Source organism: Leptonychotes weddellii, chromosome 5 (assembly GCF_054177405.1).
Source record: "Leptonychotes weddellii isolate Sample4059 chromosome 5, ASM5417740v2, whole genome shotgun sequence".
NCBI lineage: Eukaryota > Metazoa > Chordata > Mammalia > Carnivora > Phocidae > Leptonychotes > Leptonychotes weddellii.
In genome coordinates, this window is record NC_138373.1 from 98,654,297 (window position 1) to 98,670,357 (window position 16,061).

Consider the following 16,061-nt stretch of genomic DNA (forward strand, 5'->3'; position numbering starts at 1 on the left):
GGTGACATAAATTATATTGGAACATGTTTTAGATCCCAAATAATTACCTGGCATATTGAAATGAAGAAAGATGTGCTTTTCTCCACTAGATAAAATGACACAATCAGGCTTTCAAATAAGGTGACTGTGTGTATCTTTGTCAGTTGTTGTACAGAGCTAAAGGTTTATTACTAAGCAATGAAATGGAATATTCACTGAGGCACATCCTCACCATTCTAAGTGCACTCTACCCAGGCTGTCTGAGAATGAACTCAGAACTATTATTAGAGGTGATTCAGCTTGGGCTGGAATCCACACCGGCACAGCTGTTGGCAGATACACTTCTGAATGAGTCATTTGATCCAGCCTGGACTGAGAGCCTGTAGGAGCATGCTGTTTCCAGGCAGGAAAGATCACAGGCTTCCCCTTTCACACCTCCCACCTGCTTTTGACAGTGTATCTCTTTCTCCTGGCCCATCATTTTTGCATGGTTGCTTGAGTGACCTCGTGGCTAATCACTGGCTTGAATTTAGAACTCACATTTTGCTGGTTTGGAATTAAGATTTAGGACAGGTCCCTTCTTTCTTGAATGCCTTTGTCCGTTTGTGCAGTATTTGCTTGGGCTCTGTTTCTCTTCCGTTGGACTTGATTCTGAGCTCTTGGGTGCCTTTAAATGGACACCTCTCAAAACATTTCCAGAGGAAACACTGTCTTTTCTATTATGCATGACACACTTGTATCTAATAGAAGGCTTACTATTTAGTCGTTTTGTATCTGTGCTCTTTCAGCTAACCATGGCACTGAATTACAATTTTTTTAAGCTTAGGAGAATAGGAAACACACATTTTGGTTGACAGGCCTTGCTTTTATGCAGAGGAATTTTTGTGTTTGCAAAGATACCTCTTTGTGGTTCCTGTTTACAAGTCTGCAGATAGAGGATGGTTTCATTAAATCACGTTCTGTATATAAAATAATTGCTTTTAAAAATATACATTATACATGGAAACACATCTGCTTCCTTCAGTGAGTGAAAGGTTCATCTTGTAGCTTCTTCAGTCAACAACACTTTGCAGCCTGGAGTTTGATTTGAATTTCATTTTTGCTTTTGTTATGTTTCATGACCAGGTTCGATTAAGGGTATAGCTTCAGTACATAATGTAGAAGCTATATTTATTTATTTATTCTGTTTATTTTCAAAAGGACTGCAAGACATTACCTCTGATTCCAAAATGAGTCATAACTGTAAATATTTCTTATTGGAGCTATTATCAGCATTAATAACAACATTCTGGGGCAGAATATCATTTGTTATTTTAGTACCAAAAATATACCTTGGAGAAAGTTATTTTTCTGTAGTTGACTAGTCAAATAAATAGTGTTGCGAGAAGAAGTTATAGGAAAAGGTTGTGCTTTGGGGAGAAGTTGGCATGACTTTTAGAATTTCATAGTCTCATTAAAATAATTACCAACAAAATAACTCCTACAAGAAAGGATGGAATAACAACTGTTACAGATATTTTTTTAGATTATTACATTGTTTTCCTACTATCTAATACCTAATGAATTAGAAAAATTAATCTGCTTCTGATCTGTATTCAACACCAGAGTGAAATCTACTTTTCGTTATTTTACTTTTTGGGAGATAGAATTGCCAAGTGCCTTTTGAATTATTTTTGTTCCTCTAAAATAAATATAGAGTGCCTCCAGTGATGGTCTCATCACCACAACTCCCTCCTTCTGGTTTCCCCCCCATATTCATGAATGACACCGCCATCTACCGTTTTAATTATGCCTCCTACCTGCTGAAGGGAACCATCTTCCGGCATACAACCCTGGAGCCTCGTACCCAGCCACCAGCTCTGTTCCCCTCTGCCTGAAACACCCTTCCCTGCTTCTCTACCTGAGGAACGCCTGTCAAGCCTCAGCAGTAACCCTCAACTTTTCACACAGATTTGCTGCTCTTTTCTCTGGGCATTAACAGCGCTTAATTCCTGCCTTGATGGCATCTGGCTGTGTGCATTCCTGCCCCCCTGGCTAGACTGACTCCCCCCAAGGTGGCTACCTACCTTTGCATCTTTCAGCCCTCAGCTGGAGCACCACTGTCTGGACCTCATACTCATAAATATTTAAGTGACCTCAGCTTGGAGTTTCAACACACACATACAGCTGTTAGTTGAGTTTACATTACCATTGCCCCCACCATCCCAGTGAAGTTCTTTATGGCATGTTTTTGGGGTTTTATTTTTGAGTGAAATTTCTACTTTATTTATTTATATCCACCATCCTTGGAGATTATTAAAGTAACCCTGGTGTGTTAACCAAAATTGCCTCCCCAAGTGTATGTTCCTAACTTCTGAGAATTCAGACACAGGTTATAGAGAAAGAGCCTGTCAGACTAAAATCTGGAAGCCATAAGATAGCATTTTGTGCTTCTAGCATGACACAGCATGACCAGTCTCTTGAGAACTTAGTGATGGCCTCCCAGGTGCCACAAATTAAATGCAGTAAAGTGATGGAGTGGGCCCTGTTTTTCTCTGTCCCTGCCTCTTCGACCCTTCCTAACTTGACCTCACTGTCCTCCATCTCCAAGTTTTAAAAAGACCTAGTAAAACAATGACCCTCATCTATTATTTTCTCCATTTAATTTACTATAATTAATATCAACACTTCTTCAGCATCTTCTCATGCCCACCCCTTTCCTGTCTCTCCAGTGCTAACCCCAGCTAAGCACCCCCTACACTCTGCAGGACTCAGGCCTGTCTTCCCCCACTCCCTCACCTCTACTGTTTCTGCCCACCACCTACATTGATATTTACTCATCTTTGCAGGCCTCCTCTCTCTTTACTCATTCATTCATTCATCCAATAAACATTTTTGGAGCACCTGGAATGCCAAATACTGTATCGATTGGCGGCAGCCTAGTAATCCAGCAAATAAGGACTGAAAATGTACGCTGGCTTAGGAATAGGCAGTCACCACAAAGTGAGCGCAGTGAGGGCTGAGGCAGGAGGTCGGGCTCGGAGGAAGGAAGGAGTGGTTGAGAAATAGTAGTTTAGCTACTTCTTCAAAAACTTGACTGCAAAGTGAAGAAGAAAGCAGAGCGTGTTAGAGAGCAATACAGGGTCATGAAAACATTTTAGGCAAGGATTATTTGTGTTTCTACAGTGTGTGTTTCTTGCCTTGCGGAATCCATAGGTCTTTTTTGTTGTTGTTGTTCATTTCAGAAGTTTAGAAAGTTCTTCTTGCTTGAACATCAAAACAGATTAGATACCATGTTGGTTTTTCCGGTGCATTATTTTTAAATTAATCCATCTGTAATTTATATTGGTATTAGAAGTGAGGACTCCATAGGTCTTTCCAGTGATGTGCTAATTGCTCTAATACTTGAATCCACTGATTTGAAGTGTCTCTTTTTATAATATAGTAAAATCCCATGAATATCTGCATCTGTTCTGTTTAATTCATACAATGAATGCACTAGCTCTAAACTGTTTGAGTTGCCATTGCGTAATAACATACATTAGCATCTCTTGGAGCTGGCCCATCTTAGCCTTTTTCAGAATGTCTCTCATACTGTCAGTTCAAGCATCCCTCTTTGTTATTTTACTTGTGTAGTTGCGTAGATTTCTTGAAAAACTTCAGCATCACTTTTCAGCTTTAAAAAAAAAAATCTATTGGGAATTATTAACTAAATTTGCCTTAGAATTCAAAATTCTATTTTGGAGAAAAAAATTGATAAGTCCCCCAGCTTGAGTCAACCCAATTAAGAGTATGATACATCCTACCATCCATTCATTTTTCATTGTTTTTATTTTTTAAGTCCGTTATCATATCAGTGTTAACATTTCTCACTAATTTTTTCCTAAGTAGTCTGAGCTTCTATTGTTATTTTAAATGGCATCTTTTCTGTTTGAGATATTTAACTCGGTTAATTGCCAGGATAGTCCTAATTCCTGGCTTCTCTTGAATAACGAGGAGATCTGGCGACACTGGACCCTCATTCCAACGTGGCAACTGGGAGTAGTCCCTTTCATTAGGCTACGCACTTGCCAGTATACCACAGTTGACTGCACCCCCTCCACACGTTTCTGTTCTTGCCTGGGCCCTGCAGGCAGAGGAGTTCCTGTAGGGGTAGGTGGTACATAGACACAGTCAGCAGCATAGCACCAAGCTCTGGTGTCAGTATCTAGGACATCACCTGCTCTGGTCCTTGCCTGTCTTCCCCGAAGATGATGGCTCCTGCCTGGCCTGTGGACCTGCCAGATCTTTCCAGCCCTCTCTCTTCTTCTTCTACAACACACCCTGGTCTCTCAGACCAGAGGCGCATGCCAGTTCCTTCTACCTACATACCCCTCCATAGTCTTGCCCTTCCTGGCCAGATTGGTCCCTGCCCCTTTTCTGAGCTATAGGTGTAAAGGGGCTGTAAAGCTTCCTTTTATTCACAGCCTTAGTTCCATATCTGTACTAGTTTACTTGAAAGGTTTCTTTTAGATCTCTGGCCATCTCATTTCTAACCTTTACCCCCTCTATGGTACAGCTTGCCCCAAATCTCTGATGTCCTGTCTGTAGTGACACAGTATAAATTACAGACAAGGAAGAAAAGAACTTCTAAGCCATCACTTGAAATTTTACTTACTGGGACCACATAGACTGCAACAACTTCAAGATAAAAATTCCTAAAGAAGTATATTTTGCCTTATTAGGCCACTTTCATCACCTACATATCTGTGATTCAAATTCTCTTCATGAATGTACTGCATTGCATTTGCAGACTCAGGGGAGCTTGTTCATTTCCCTGTTTCCGGCATATTTCCTCTAACATTCTCTAAACATAGCCTTCCCAAAAGTCCATTTCTTATTTCTTTTTAACTTGTTAGATGCTTCCACAATATTCCTGTTCTTTTTTTTTTAGCCCTAAATCACGAATCATCTTGCAACATTCTATTATTTCAACAGAGAATGAATACGACGTGTCCCAACTTTATCGCCAGCAAATAACTTTAGTTGATTAAAGATTTTAAATATATTATTCTTACTAAGTGTATACGTATGAAAGAAACCAGCTATAACTAATCTTCTTTCCAGAGACTTCACATTTGTCTTCTGTTTGGGTTCTTTCACTGTTGAACATTGTTATTACCATGGGTGTCTTTTCTCTTTGGGATTTAGTTTGTTGTTTGCCTTTTTCTTTATAAGAGTAAAGAAAAATATGTTGTCCTTCCATCCACCCGCCACTCCATGATGCGTGTCCATTCCATTGGCAGTTATTCAGTTTGGGTTCGTCACCTTATTTGTGGCCTCTTTTCCACTGGCCCCTCTGTTGGCTCTGGTGAACAATATATTGGAAATAAGAGTGGACGCGTGGAAAATGACTACCCAGTATAGACGCATGGTTCCCGAAAAAGCCCAAGACATCGGAGCATGGCAGCCCATCATGCAAGGAATAGCAATTCTGGCTGTGGTGACCAATGTGAGTAAACCTAGGCTTCACAGGGATTTTAGATTGAAAAATCCAAAAATGCATTAGTTTTGCTACCTAAAGAATCAGATGTTTGCTATTTTTTTTTAAATGGGAGGGAGATGCCAATACTATTTGTCATATAGAAACAGTTGTTATAACTGTGATTGTTATTTTTTAATGTTCTTAACGGTTTGTATTCTTATTCGCGACTTACAAAGTCAAGACCTCTTACGGGAGCAGTTGCTAACAGTGACCATTATACTATTATTCATTTGCTAAAGTTCTTATTCAATAGAAACATGGTAATAGTAATAACAGTAAGTACCAACTCTCTTAATCCTCACAGGAGTATCAAAGGAGTTATCCAGTAGTGCTTTTGTAACAGAGATAGAAATCTGTCCACTTATAGTTGGAGGACCCTAAAATAAGAACTATCATTCTACCATATTTTATCATATATTCCAAACTATCAACTTAAAATATTAACTATTTGATGATGAAGTACGTATAAGCACTTTGCGTTCCATTCATGTGTTACCTTCCTTGTCTCCTAGGGCAGAGGTTCTTCAAGGAGGGGGGCTTTAGGGTGGGTTCCATCTCTCTTCTCCACCCCACCCCTTGGCCTTTGCTAGCCACTCGCTGGTCATTAGCTAAGCAGCCTCATACCCTGCATGTGTCCCAGCTTGAGGGAACAGAACATAGTCCTTTACAACCTGTATAGACTTTGGACCAATCTGAACAGTTACCTCCCCCTTCCTCCTTCCCCCTCTCTTTCCCTCTTTATAAACACAGGCCAACAAGGAGCTCTCAGGGAGAATAAGTTCCATACCAGCCCAGTGGGGGAATGACCACCTTCCCTAGAAATATCCTTACAACTAGGGCTGTTTCCTCCCTTATTTCATTGCCCATTTTACACTCAGGTCACATTCCCCAACATGATGACATCCCAGTTTTAATTTCTTTGTCAAGCCACACTTTCCCTGAATCCGCAGCCTTTTTCCATGAGCACTTGTGGAAACAGAAGAGAATTCAGCAGTGCCTGTGGGTCAGGCTCCTGGTCCAGCTCGGCACTGCAGACCGGTCAGACCCAAGGTCCAGTTCTCAGTGCTGCAGCTTCCAAGCTACATGACCTTGGGCCAGGCCTTAACACTTCAGAGCTTCAGTTTATCATTTGTAAATTGAATAGTTCCTTACCGCATATTTTAAGAATATTATATACCACAAAGGGTAGCCAGGGACTTCAGGGAGTTAATGCATGGAATGCACAGAGCCTGGTCCTCATGCAGTGTTAGCTGCTGCTGTGTTATTATCTTCATCACCCATCATCAGTCTCAGTGACTCTGTGTAGACTTTGACAGGTATCTAAACTAAAGGCACAAGAATTTTACAATGTGTCACTGAGCCGTGGTTACAGTTTTACACAATAAAGCCAATTATCTGGAACCCAGCTGTCACACCAAGAACCCTTAATTTATCTGAATTGTATGCTATCCCTACTTCTTGGAGAAAGTTGCAAATTGCACACAAAAGACAACTGCTAGCTTATATCATTTTCCATTCACCCAAGTAGCCCACACCTTCAACATCCCCTGTGCTACGGAATGAAGACGTGCAGAAATAGGACAGTGAGGCCTTTCAAGTTCTACAATCATAAAAGAGTGACTCTGTCACATTCAATATGCTGTATAACCCCAAGCAAGGCAGGAACATGGACTTGTGTGCTTTAGGAACATTTGAGCAACAAGGTTTGAAACTAAAGCGTTTTTGTTTGACCTTCAGCTAACCAGAAAATTCAGAGGACTCCTACTCCCCATTCCTCAGCACTCTGGTTTGATTGTGGGAGGCACCTTCTACTATCCCCTGCATGGGTCCACTCCATTGGCACAGATGGGGTATTGGCCGTGTCTCTAGGGCTACTCTGGGGGGTGTGGGTGTGTACATGGGCACATGCATGCCTGCTAACTGGTGCTACTGGTTCTTATCCAGTAGTTTTTTCTTCTAACTTAGGCGTCGTTTTATTATACCCTAGGAAAACTACTTTTTAGATCATTGATTGAACTACGGACAATCTTTCTTTCCATATTATTAGGATTTAATACAGCTTCCAAGCTGCAGGTCCTGTGCATGTTTGTGTACGTGTCTGTAAGAATGAAACGTATATCAGTCCCTCACATACCTAATGTATGCCTCTACCATCTACTGGGCACAAAAAGGGCTAACTTTCCATAATAGGAGAACTTCCAACTATGGGAAGAAGAGAATAGCCACCAGGGATGAAAATGGACATCAAGCAAGAGTTTGGTATGAAATCATTCATCTTAAAGCTGCTGGTGCAGTACATGAGCTGAGTTGACGTGGTTGTCTCAGGCCACAGTATCTGCCATTGAAGACCGATTTCAATTTGATATAAATGGAAAATTGTGTTCAGAACAGCACAGGAAGCAAAGCACACCGCATTTACTTGCACTCTTGCAGTGCGTCTCAAAACAGCTCAATTCAGGAGGAGTAAGTATCTTGTCAGAAGACAAGAGAATTCTCTTCCTTGTTGGAATTTTTATAGCTTCCTGGAGCACATCTGCAGGTGATTCTGTAAAAAGCTATAGTTAAATAACAGGAAATGTTAAACTACTGAAATCTGGGAAAAGTAAAATATTCTTGTCTTATACCCACCCCCCCACCACTGACAGGCAAACACACACACACACACACACACACACACACACACACACATTCACTTCAGAGGAAATGACAAAGCTGGTTCTACTAAGGGGAGTAATTTTGCAATAGAAAAGCCCCCTTAGTTGTTTTTCTTGCTCTCCCTGAGATCTTGTTTGTTGGCTTATGGTCACACTGCATCTAAACCATATGTTCAGATGAATACTTTTAAAAATCATGTGCCAAAAACATGCCTTTCTGCTTCAATTTTAAATGAATCATTTAGCTTTGTTTATTTGCAGAGAATTTGGGTTAAAGTATATTCCTTACTTTCTCCCTCTTTCAAACCAATTTCATATATTGGGGAGTTTAAAGCCCAAATTAAAGAATTTTAGAGAAAATTCATGTAATTCATAATAGCTTTATGTCCTGATAGAGGTCTGCCTGACACAGACCCAGGTTAAAAATTAATCTCAGTTTATTCCTTTAATCTGCGATCACACTAAACTTTGTTCAGTTAGTCTTTTTGAAGTTTAGAGGCTTAGACACTAGATCTAATAAAATAGGCATACACTTGACTGTATGAATGCAGCAACCCCATATAGTTTCTTGCTACCTACATTTTAAAATTAATAAATTATTGCTCTCTAATGAAGCAACATATGCAAGTATATACTGAGAGTTTAAAGTCAGACAGACTATGGGTTGACATGTATAAGTAAGTCAGGATACTCTAGGGAAAAAAGTATGAATTTGAAGGCCACTGTTAGACTAAGGAAAATCTATTTTATGCAATTTATATTCTATTTTTAAGAGGCAGATATTTCAAAATCAGTTTTATATCTATTGTAAACTCTACAAAGGAATTAAAAAAGGCCAAATTATTTTCATAATATTGACCCTAATATTACTTATGAAAAAGGGCCTTCTAAATCATAAAAGAAAGATTAAAATTATATCAAGTAGGGCACCTAGGTGGCTCAGTCGTTAAAAGTCTGCCTTCGGCTCAGGTCATGATCCTAGGGTCCTGGGATCGAGCCCCGTATTGGGCTCCCTGCTCGGCGGGAAGCCTGCTTCTCCCTCTCCCACTCCCCCTGCTTGTGTTCCTGCTCTTGCTCTCTCTGTCAAATCAATAAATAAATTATATCAAGTAGATTTCCAAGGTTGATTGAGTTGTATAATATTCTAATTTTTGAAAATCTAATTTATATAACAATATATGCAAGCAACTTGAGTTAATCCAGGATACCCTGGTCTACAATTATTCTTACTGTACTTAAGAAACATAATAGGCAACTTGCAAGCCTTTGCTTTTCAACTGCAGATGGACTTCTGGACAGCCCTTAGGTGAACTGAAGATCAAGAGGAAGTAACCGTTCTTTAAAGCAGCTGCTCAAAGACTTTAGAACATTCACTATCTATATCCATTTGACAGGAAAGGATTAAAGTTTCTGAATCTTTCATTAAGAAAAATCAACTGATGAACACATAATTCTGGTGTGTTTGTTAACCATAGCTATAAAGGCTCTAAATTAATGCCCCCTTCCTGTTTTCCTCCCCATATAGGCCATGATCATTGCTTTCACGTCAGACATGATCCCCCGCCTGGTGTATTACTGGTCCTTCTCTGTCCCTCCCTATGGGAACCACACCCATTACACCATGGAAGGATACATCAACAGTACTCTCTCCATTTTCAAGGTGTCAGACTTCAAAAATCAAAGCAAGGGAAATCCAGACCCTAAGGTTGTCATCCCTACCACATGCAGGCAAGTTCCGCTTACATGTTTGAAAATGCATTTCATCTTTTAAAGGACTTTTATTGTCATGTAATTCTAAATAAAATTGCTGGAGACATTTTTTCTTCCCCTAGGTTTCTTTTTAGCCAAACTTAATACAGACTGGGGTCAGAATTTATAAATCAAACCATAAAGCATGATTTAAAGATGGGGGTTTCAAATGATTGCAGGGAGACTGATCCAGGAGAAAAGTCTTGTTTGTATCTTAGAAATGAAGAAACTCAAGGAGTTCCAAAAAACAAGTTAATTCGGTTGTAATGACTAATCTGTTAATTGGAGCACAACCTGATGTACTGAGTGACAACAAAGTAGCACTCTCTCTCCAAAAATACAAAGATGAGAAATGTAAAGACCTCAGGCTCACCTAGCAGTATTCTCAAAAGCATTCCTTAAGGACTCTCTGCATTGATTGTAATGGCTGGTAAGGTCAACTGTGGACAGTAAACATCAAGTAAATCACTACTTGATAAAGTTTGTTGACTATAGGTCATAGTTTTTTTTTTTTTTTTAATCAGAGTCTTAACCCTAAAGGAGGATTTAAATCTCATTTAGTTCAACTCCTCAAACCCTTCTGTGGTTCAGATTCTCAGCAACACAACCAAGAAACCAGAAATAAGCCCCAAATAAATGTTTCTAGAGCCTCTTTGGAATTCCACATTGAGTCTTCTTACTCTTACTTGCCATAATTCTAAAGAGTAGTTAAACTCTTCCAGGCCTGATAGGTTACAGGCTGAGATGGGCTACCTGAGGGCGATATAAACTCACAGCAGTAGCACATGATATCTCATACGGAAATCAGATTGATTATATTATAACGAGCACATGGGCATTACTCTCTACAGGGAGAGATAACCCATAACTTGAGTGAAGCCTGAGGATACCACTATATAAATAAGTTTATAAGCCTGTTCCTGAAAATACGCTACATTGTTCTAGTGTCATACTCTTTTGAGAAAGCAGGAATAAAACTGACAAAAAAATTTTTTTTAATACTTTTGTGTTTACACATATGGAATGTGTCATTACCATCATCTTCCTATTTTATGTTCAGTCAAGTATTACTGGAGTCATTATTTCAGGATTTTGTAGCCAAATTAAACTCTTGGAGAAAACTTACAGGATGTCCAGTTTTAAAAAGCATTGCATTAATTATGACGTCTTTTGAAAGGGGCCCTTGCTTACAGTACTTAATCAGAAAGAATCTCCTGATAGCCCTCTGGTTTGTTTCCAGGTACCGTGATTTCCGGAACCCACCTGGACACGAACAACAGTATAAACACAACATCTACTACTGGCATGTGATCGCAGCCAAGCTGGCTTTCATCATTGTCATGGAGGTAGGAGAAGTATACTGTGAAAGAGTTCATAAGGCAGTAGATTTGCAGACCTTTTATTAGCAATAAGTGTTGCCAGCTCTGACTTAAAATACATTCTTTTCTCTTGCTAGTAAATTACCTGTTAATCACATTTAACCTGGGCATACCCATAATGCTCTCATTAATGAAATGGGTTATCTGCTTGAAAAGGTGAAAGCATGTTGTGTGCTGGGGGCGATTCAGTGCCTCTCACTGTGGTATTGAGTGCCTTTTTGAGAAATTTGGGGCGCCGGGCTGCATGCTAGACTGTGAAGGGGCTTACCGAAGATCACGAAGATGTGATCTCTGCCCGAGAGACTGTTATTGCTGTCCTAGTTTTATTTGTATTATTATTATTTTTATTACATTTTCATAATATACCTCTTAGAATAGTTTTTTAAGCTCTTAAAAATGCCTATGGCAGTGATAAATTTGAAACTGATCTAACCAGCTTTACTTGTGACACGGAGGGAATAACTGCTACCAAACCATGAAGCCTCAGAAGTTGCTCGATGGGTGTGGTCAGTTAGGATTGCACTTCGCCGCAGAAAACACAAAACCCATCGATAGGGGCTTAAAGAAACAAAGATGGATTTTGCTCACGAGAAGTAGGTGGTTCCTCCCGAGTCAAGACCAGCTCGCTGACATGAGGACCGGATCTCCGATTCTCTAGGTTCTCTTTCTCTCCCTCTCTCGGCGTGTCATGTGTGGTTGCCATGGGAGCACTACAACTCCAGATAGAGCACATGTTGGGTCCAGACAGGAAGGGGATGCTCGCCATATCCGTTCCTTTTTGTCAGGAGAGAAAACGTTTTGCCAGAATCCTCCAGGGCAGATGGCCGCCTGCATCACCTTGGGTAGCTCCAGAGCACACGGCTCCTCCGAGCGACAGAGTAGGCCCAGAGGCAGGGAATTGGGTTTGCTCTGAACAAAATGAGGATCTGTTAGCAAGAAAAAGGTGGGATAGGCTGCCTGGCTTTGAGCATTTTTCTAGGATTCTTTTTTTTTTAATAGCTACCAAACATTAACAGAAGAAGAAACAAGTTGTCATTAGCTCCCCATCATCAGTGGATTCCTGGAGTATCTGATCCGTCAGCAAGAATCACTGGTTTATATTCAGATATGTAGTTGCCAAAGTATTTCGACTTCTGCTTCTGATATCGTGGTGGACCAGATACTGAGGGGCCATTTCACTACACAGCATTCAGAATCAGCTTAAAATATAATTTCATTTTTGAGCTCACTGGAAGGGAGGAGAACCTACAAAGAGGGGGCAGAAAGGTGATGGCTAACCTAGAGCAGTTAGCACCCCCCTGAAGCGCAGGGGCACTCTGAGGACGAGTGCGGTCATCAGCACCTCCCTCTAAAGGCTCAAGGGCACCAAGCAGCGGGTCAGCAGTGAGGTGGACCAGCTGAGCTTGAGACTCTTGGATTCAGCCAGGGGCCCCCAAAAGAGCTAAAATTGTCTCAGAGCAGAAGGAAATGCATATATTCCCTGGAGAAAAGGTGTCCTCGGTTTAGACCACATTTTTTTCTCAGATTGAAATAATCAGGTATGAGCTTCCAAAGATCAACAATAATAAGGGGAAATAAGAAAAACCACAGGTGGGATTCAGGGGGAAAAAATAATAATTTGGACCTTCAATAACTTCAAGAGCATGCACTATCATGTTAGGAATATAAATTCAATGTGTATGAAAATTTAAACAAAAAATGAGTGATTCATAAATGAACAAACAATAAACTAAAAAATTACAAGGTAATTTTGAAAAATACATAGTTGTTGAAATGAAAAAGCATATGGATTAAACAGAAGTCTGAAGCAAGAATGAATGAATTGGGACATAGGTCTGAAAAAAATTACTCCCAGCACGTCACAGGGAGAGAAGAAAGTGGAAAATATGAAAAAAATTGTGGAATTTTCAAAAAATTCACAGAAGGAAAAGGATACTAGATAGGCAATATTTGAAGAGTTAATGGCTAAAATTCTTCCCAAAGAAATGAAAGGGCTCTGTTCACAGGGCAGAAAGCACAGCATACATCAGGCAGAATAAAGAAATCCATGCTTACACAGATTGTGACAAAAGTGCAGCTCGTCAAAGATAAGATCTTAAAAGTAACCAGAGAAAAAGGACAGATGACTGATAAAGAGAAATTAAAATTGAAATGAGAGTAGACTTTAACAGCAGCATGGAAGCCAGAAGAGAGTAGTCAAATAGCTTCCAAAATGCTAAAGAAGGGAACTCTAAACCTAGAATTATAGCAAAATTTTGAGTAATTGAAAAATCTTTCCATAAAGAAAATGCCAGCCCATATGGTTTTGTAGGAGAGTGATGCCATACTTTCTAGAACAGATCATTTTAGTTACCTCCAGAGATCAGAAAAAGGAAACGCTCTCCAACTCCTTTTTAGATCCTAAAATCACACAGGAATAGAAAGAGGAAAACTATAAGCCAGTCTCCTTCGTTACATTGATGCAAGGATCTTTCTAAAATGTGCCGATTGAATCTAGCAATATATTTTTTAAAGATGACATCAGACCACATTGGTTTATCCCAGAAATGCAAGGGTGGCATAACAAAGTCCACATCTATAAATATAGATGGGGAAAAACAAACCTCTCTTTCCTACATCAACTTTTGCCTCTTTATAATTTCCATCGTTCAGACCCACTCTCTCTCTGTCATCTCAAATATTCTCCACCCTCACATTACCTAACTTATCAGAAGCATTTGACACAGCTCATCACTCTCTCCTTCTAGGAGTTCCTCCTCACTTGGCTCCCAGGAAAAAAAAAATTTTTTCCCCCTTTTCTCTTACGTCACTAGGCAGTTCCTTCTTCATTTCTTTGCTAGTCCCTTTTCTCTCTTCTCTCTCTCCTCACAGCTTTGGTGATCTCATGCAGTCCGTTGGCTTTAAATGCCATCTACATGCCAGTGATTCACAACATATTTACCTCCAGAACACCGCTCTCCTGAACTCAACCCATGAATCCAACTGCCTACTTGACCTTTCTGCTTGGAGAGCTAACAGATAAATCTACTGCCCCAAATGCCCATATTTTCTTCAGTCCACTTGGAATGTTCTCCTCTCTGTGCTGCCCTAAATGCTGCACCCACGGTGGGTCTGCCCCCTCTCAGTCATGGCAGTTGGCATTTACCTCACTGGTTGTTAAGGTCAAAATTCTTGGAGCACCCCCCCACACACACACACTTACCCCACATGCAGTGCTGTTGGCTTTTCCTTTGACAGTACATTGCAGATCTGACCCTTCTTACGAGCTCTGTTGCTAGAGCCGGGTTGGAGTCACCATCATTTCTTGCCTGAATTAGGGCCACAGGCTCCTGACTGGGCTCCCAGTTGTCTTCACATCTCATTCAGAGCCGGGCAAGGCCTGACACGCTCTAGCCATGCTCTGTTACCTCTCTCTCGTCCCTGCTCTCCTCCTCACTCATGTCCCTCCAGCTCTGTCGCTCCTGATGTACAGCCGGCAGGCTTCTGCCACCGAGCCTCTGTAGTGGCTCTTCCCTCTGCCTCACATGCCTTTCCTCCTGATTTCTGCACGGCGAGCTCCCTCACCTGCATAAAGCCTTGGCTCAGTGAGGCATACCAGGCTAATCTGTACAAAATCTACCTGAAATTGGCCTCCCACCTAACACAAACTCCTACTCTGCTTTACTGCTTTCTCCATGCTCTTATCATGTGAACACTGTGTACAATTTATTGGTTTTTAATGATGTTTATTGTATATTACCTATCTCCTCGGTAGGTCAGAGACTTTTGAATAATGAACAAATAAAAATGTGTTCAGCATCGTTAGTCATCAGAAATGTAAGGCCAAAATGAAAATCCATTTCATAATCACTATGTTGGTGGAAAAAAAAAGAATTGATGACCACAAGTGCTGGCAAGAATGCAGAGCCTCTGAAACCATCACACGCTGCTCGTGCACGTGGAAGCTGGTTTAACTACTTTGGAAAATACTTTGGCACCATCTTGGAAATTTGAATATTCATTTAACAGAGTCTTGGCAGTTCCACTTCTGGGTCATCCCCTTGAGAAACTCTCACAGATGTCCTCCAGAATCCAAGTCCAGAAACACTCTCAACATCATTGTTTCTAATACAAACACTAGAAACAATGGAATGGATAAATTACAGTATATGCAGACAGACTATTATACAGAATTGATAATGAACGGACTACAGTTATGCACAATAACATTGGTGGATTAGAAACTAGTTTTGAATGAAAAAAGTAATTTTCAGGGTCACCTGGGTGGCACAGTCAGTTGAGCATCCAACTCAGCTCATGATCTCTTGCAGTCATGGGATCAAGCCCATGTTGGGCTCTGTGCTCAGCGTGGAGTCTGCTTGAGATTCTCTCTCCCTCTCTCCCTCCTGCACTCTCTCTCTCTCTCTAGTAAATAAATAAATCTCTTTTAAGTAATTTTCGAAAGACCATATACAGTATCATACTTTTTTACAAAGCTCAAATCAAGCAAGACTAAACAATATATTATTTGGGGCTATATACATATCTTGTTAAACTTGATTTCTAAAAATAAAATGATACAGATAGACTCACACAGATAGGATATAGTGCTAACCTTTGGGGGAAGAGGCCTGGAAATGAGATAGGAAAGGAACACATACACAAAAATACTACAGCATTGTCAGGGTGAGTGTTATAGATATTAGATCCATTCTTTTCTACATATCAAATAGTATTCTTGAAATTTTCAAAGTAACAAAATGTAGCTCCTTGGCAGACCCACATGGTGTAGGAGAGACTGGTTGTATGTAGAATGCC

General features: G+C 40.4%; 2 protein-coding genes across 2 annotated transcripts in view; one reads left to right on the forward strand and one right to left on the reverse strand.

Moving 5' to 3' along the window:
- The window catches only part of ANO6 (anoctamin 6), a 140,052-nt gene that overhangs the window by 120,686 nt on the left and 3,305 nt on the right, over positions 1–16,061 (forward strand). Inside the window, exons 17-19 of the mRNA XM_081821539.1 lie at positions 5,244–5,449; positions 9,662–9,864; positions 11,126–11,231. Of these exons, the coding sequence (XP_081677665.1) occupies positions 5,244–5,449; positions 9,662–9,864; positions 11,126–11,231 (515 nt within the window). The remainder of the gene's footprint in view (positions 1–5,243; positions 5,450–9,661; positions 9,865–11,125; positions 11,232–16,061) is intronic.
- LOC102738489 (protein SCAF11) overlaps positions 1–16,061 on the reverse strand; it is a 534,109-nt gene that overhangs the window by 34,796 nt on the left and 483,252 nt on the right. The window lies entirely within an intron of this gene.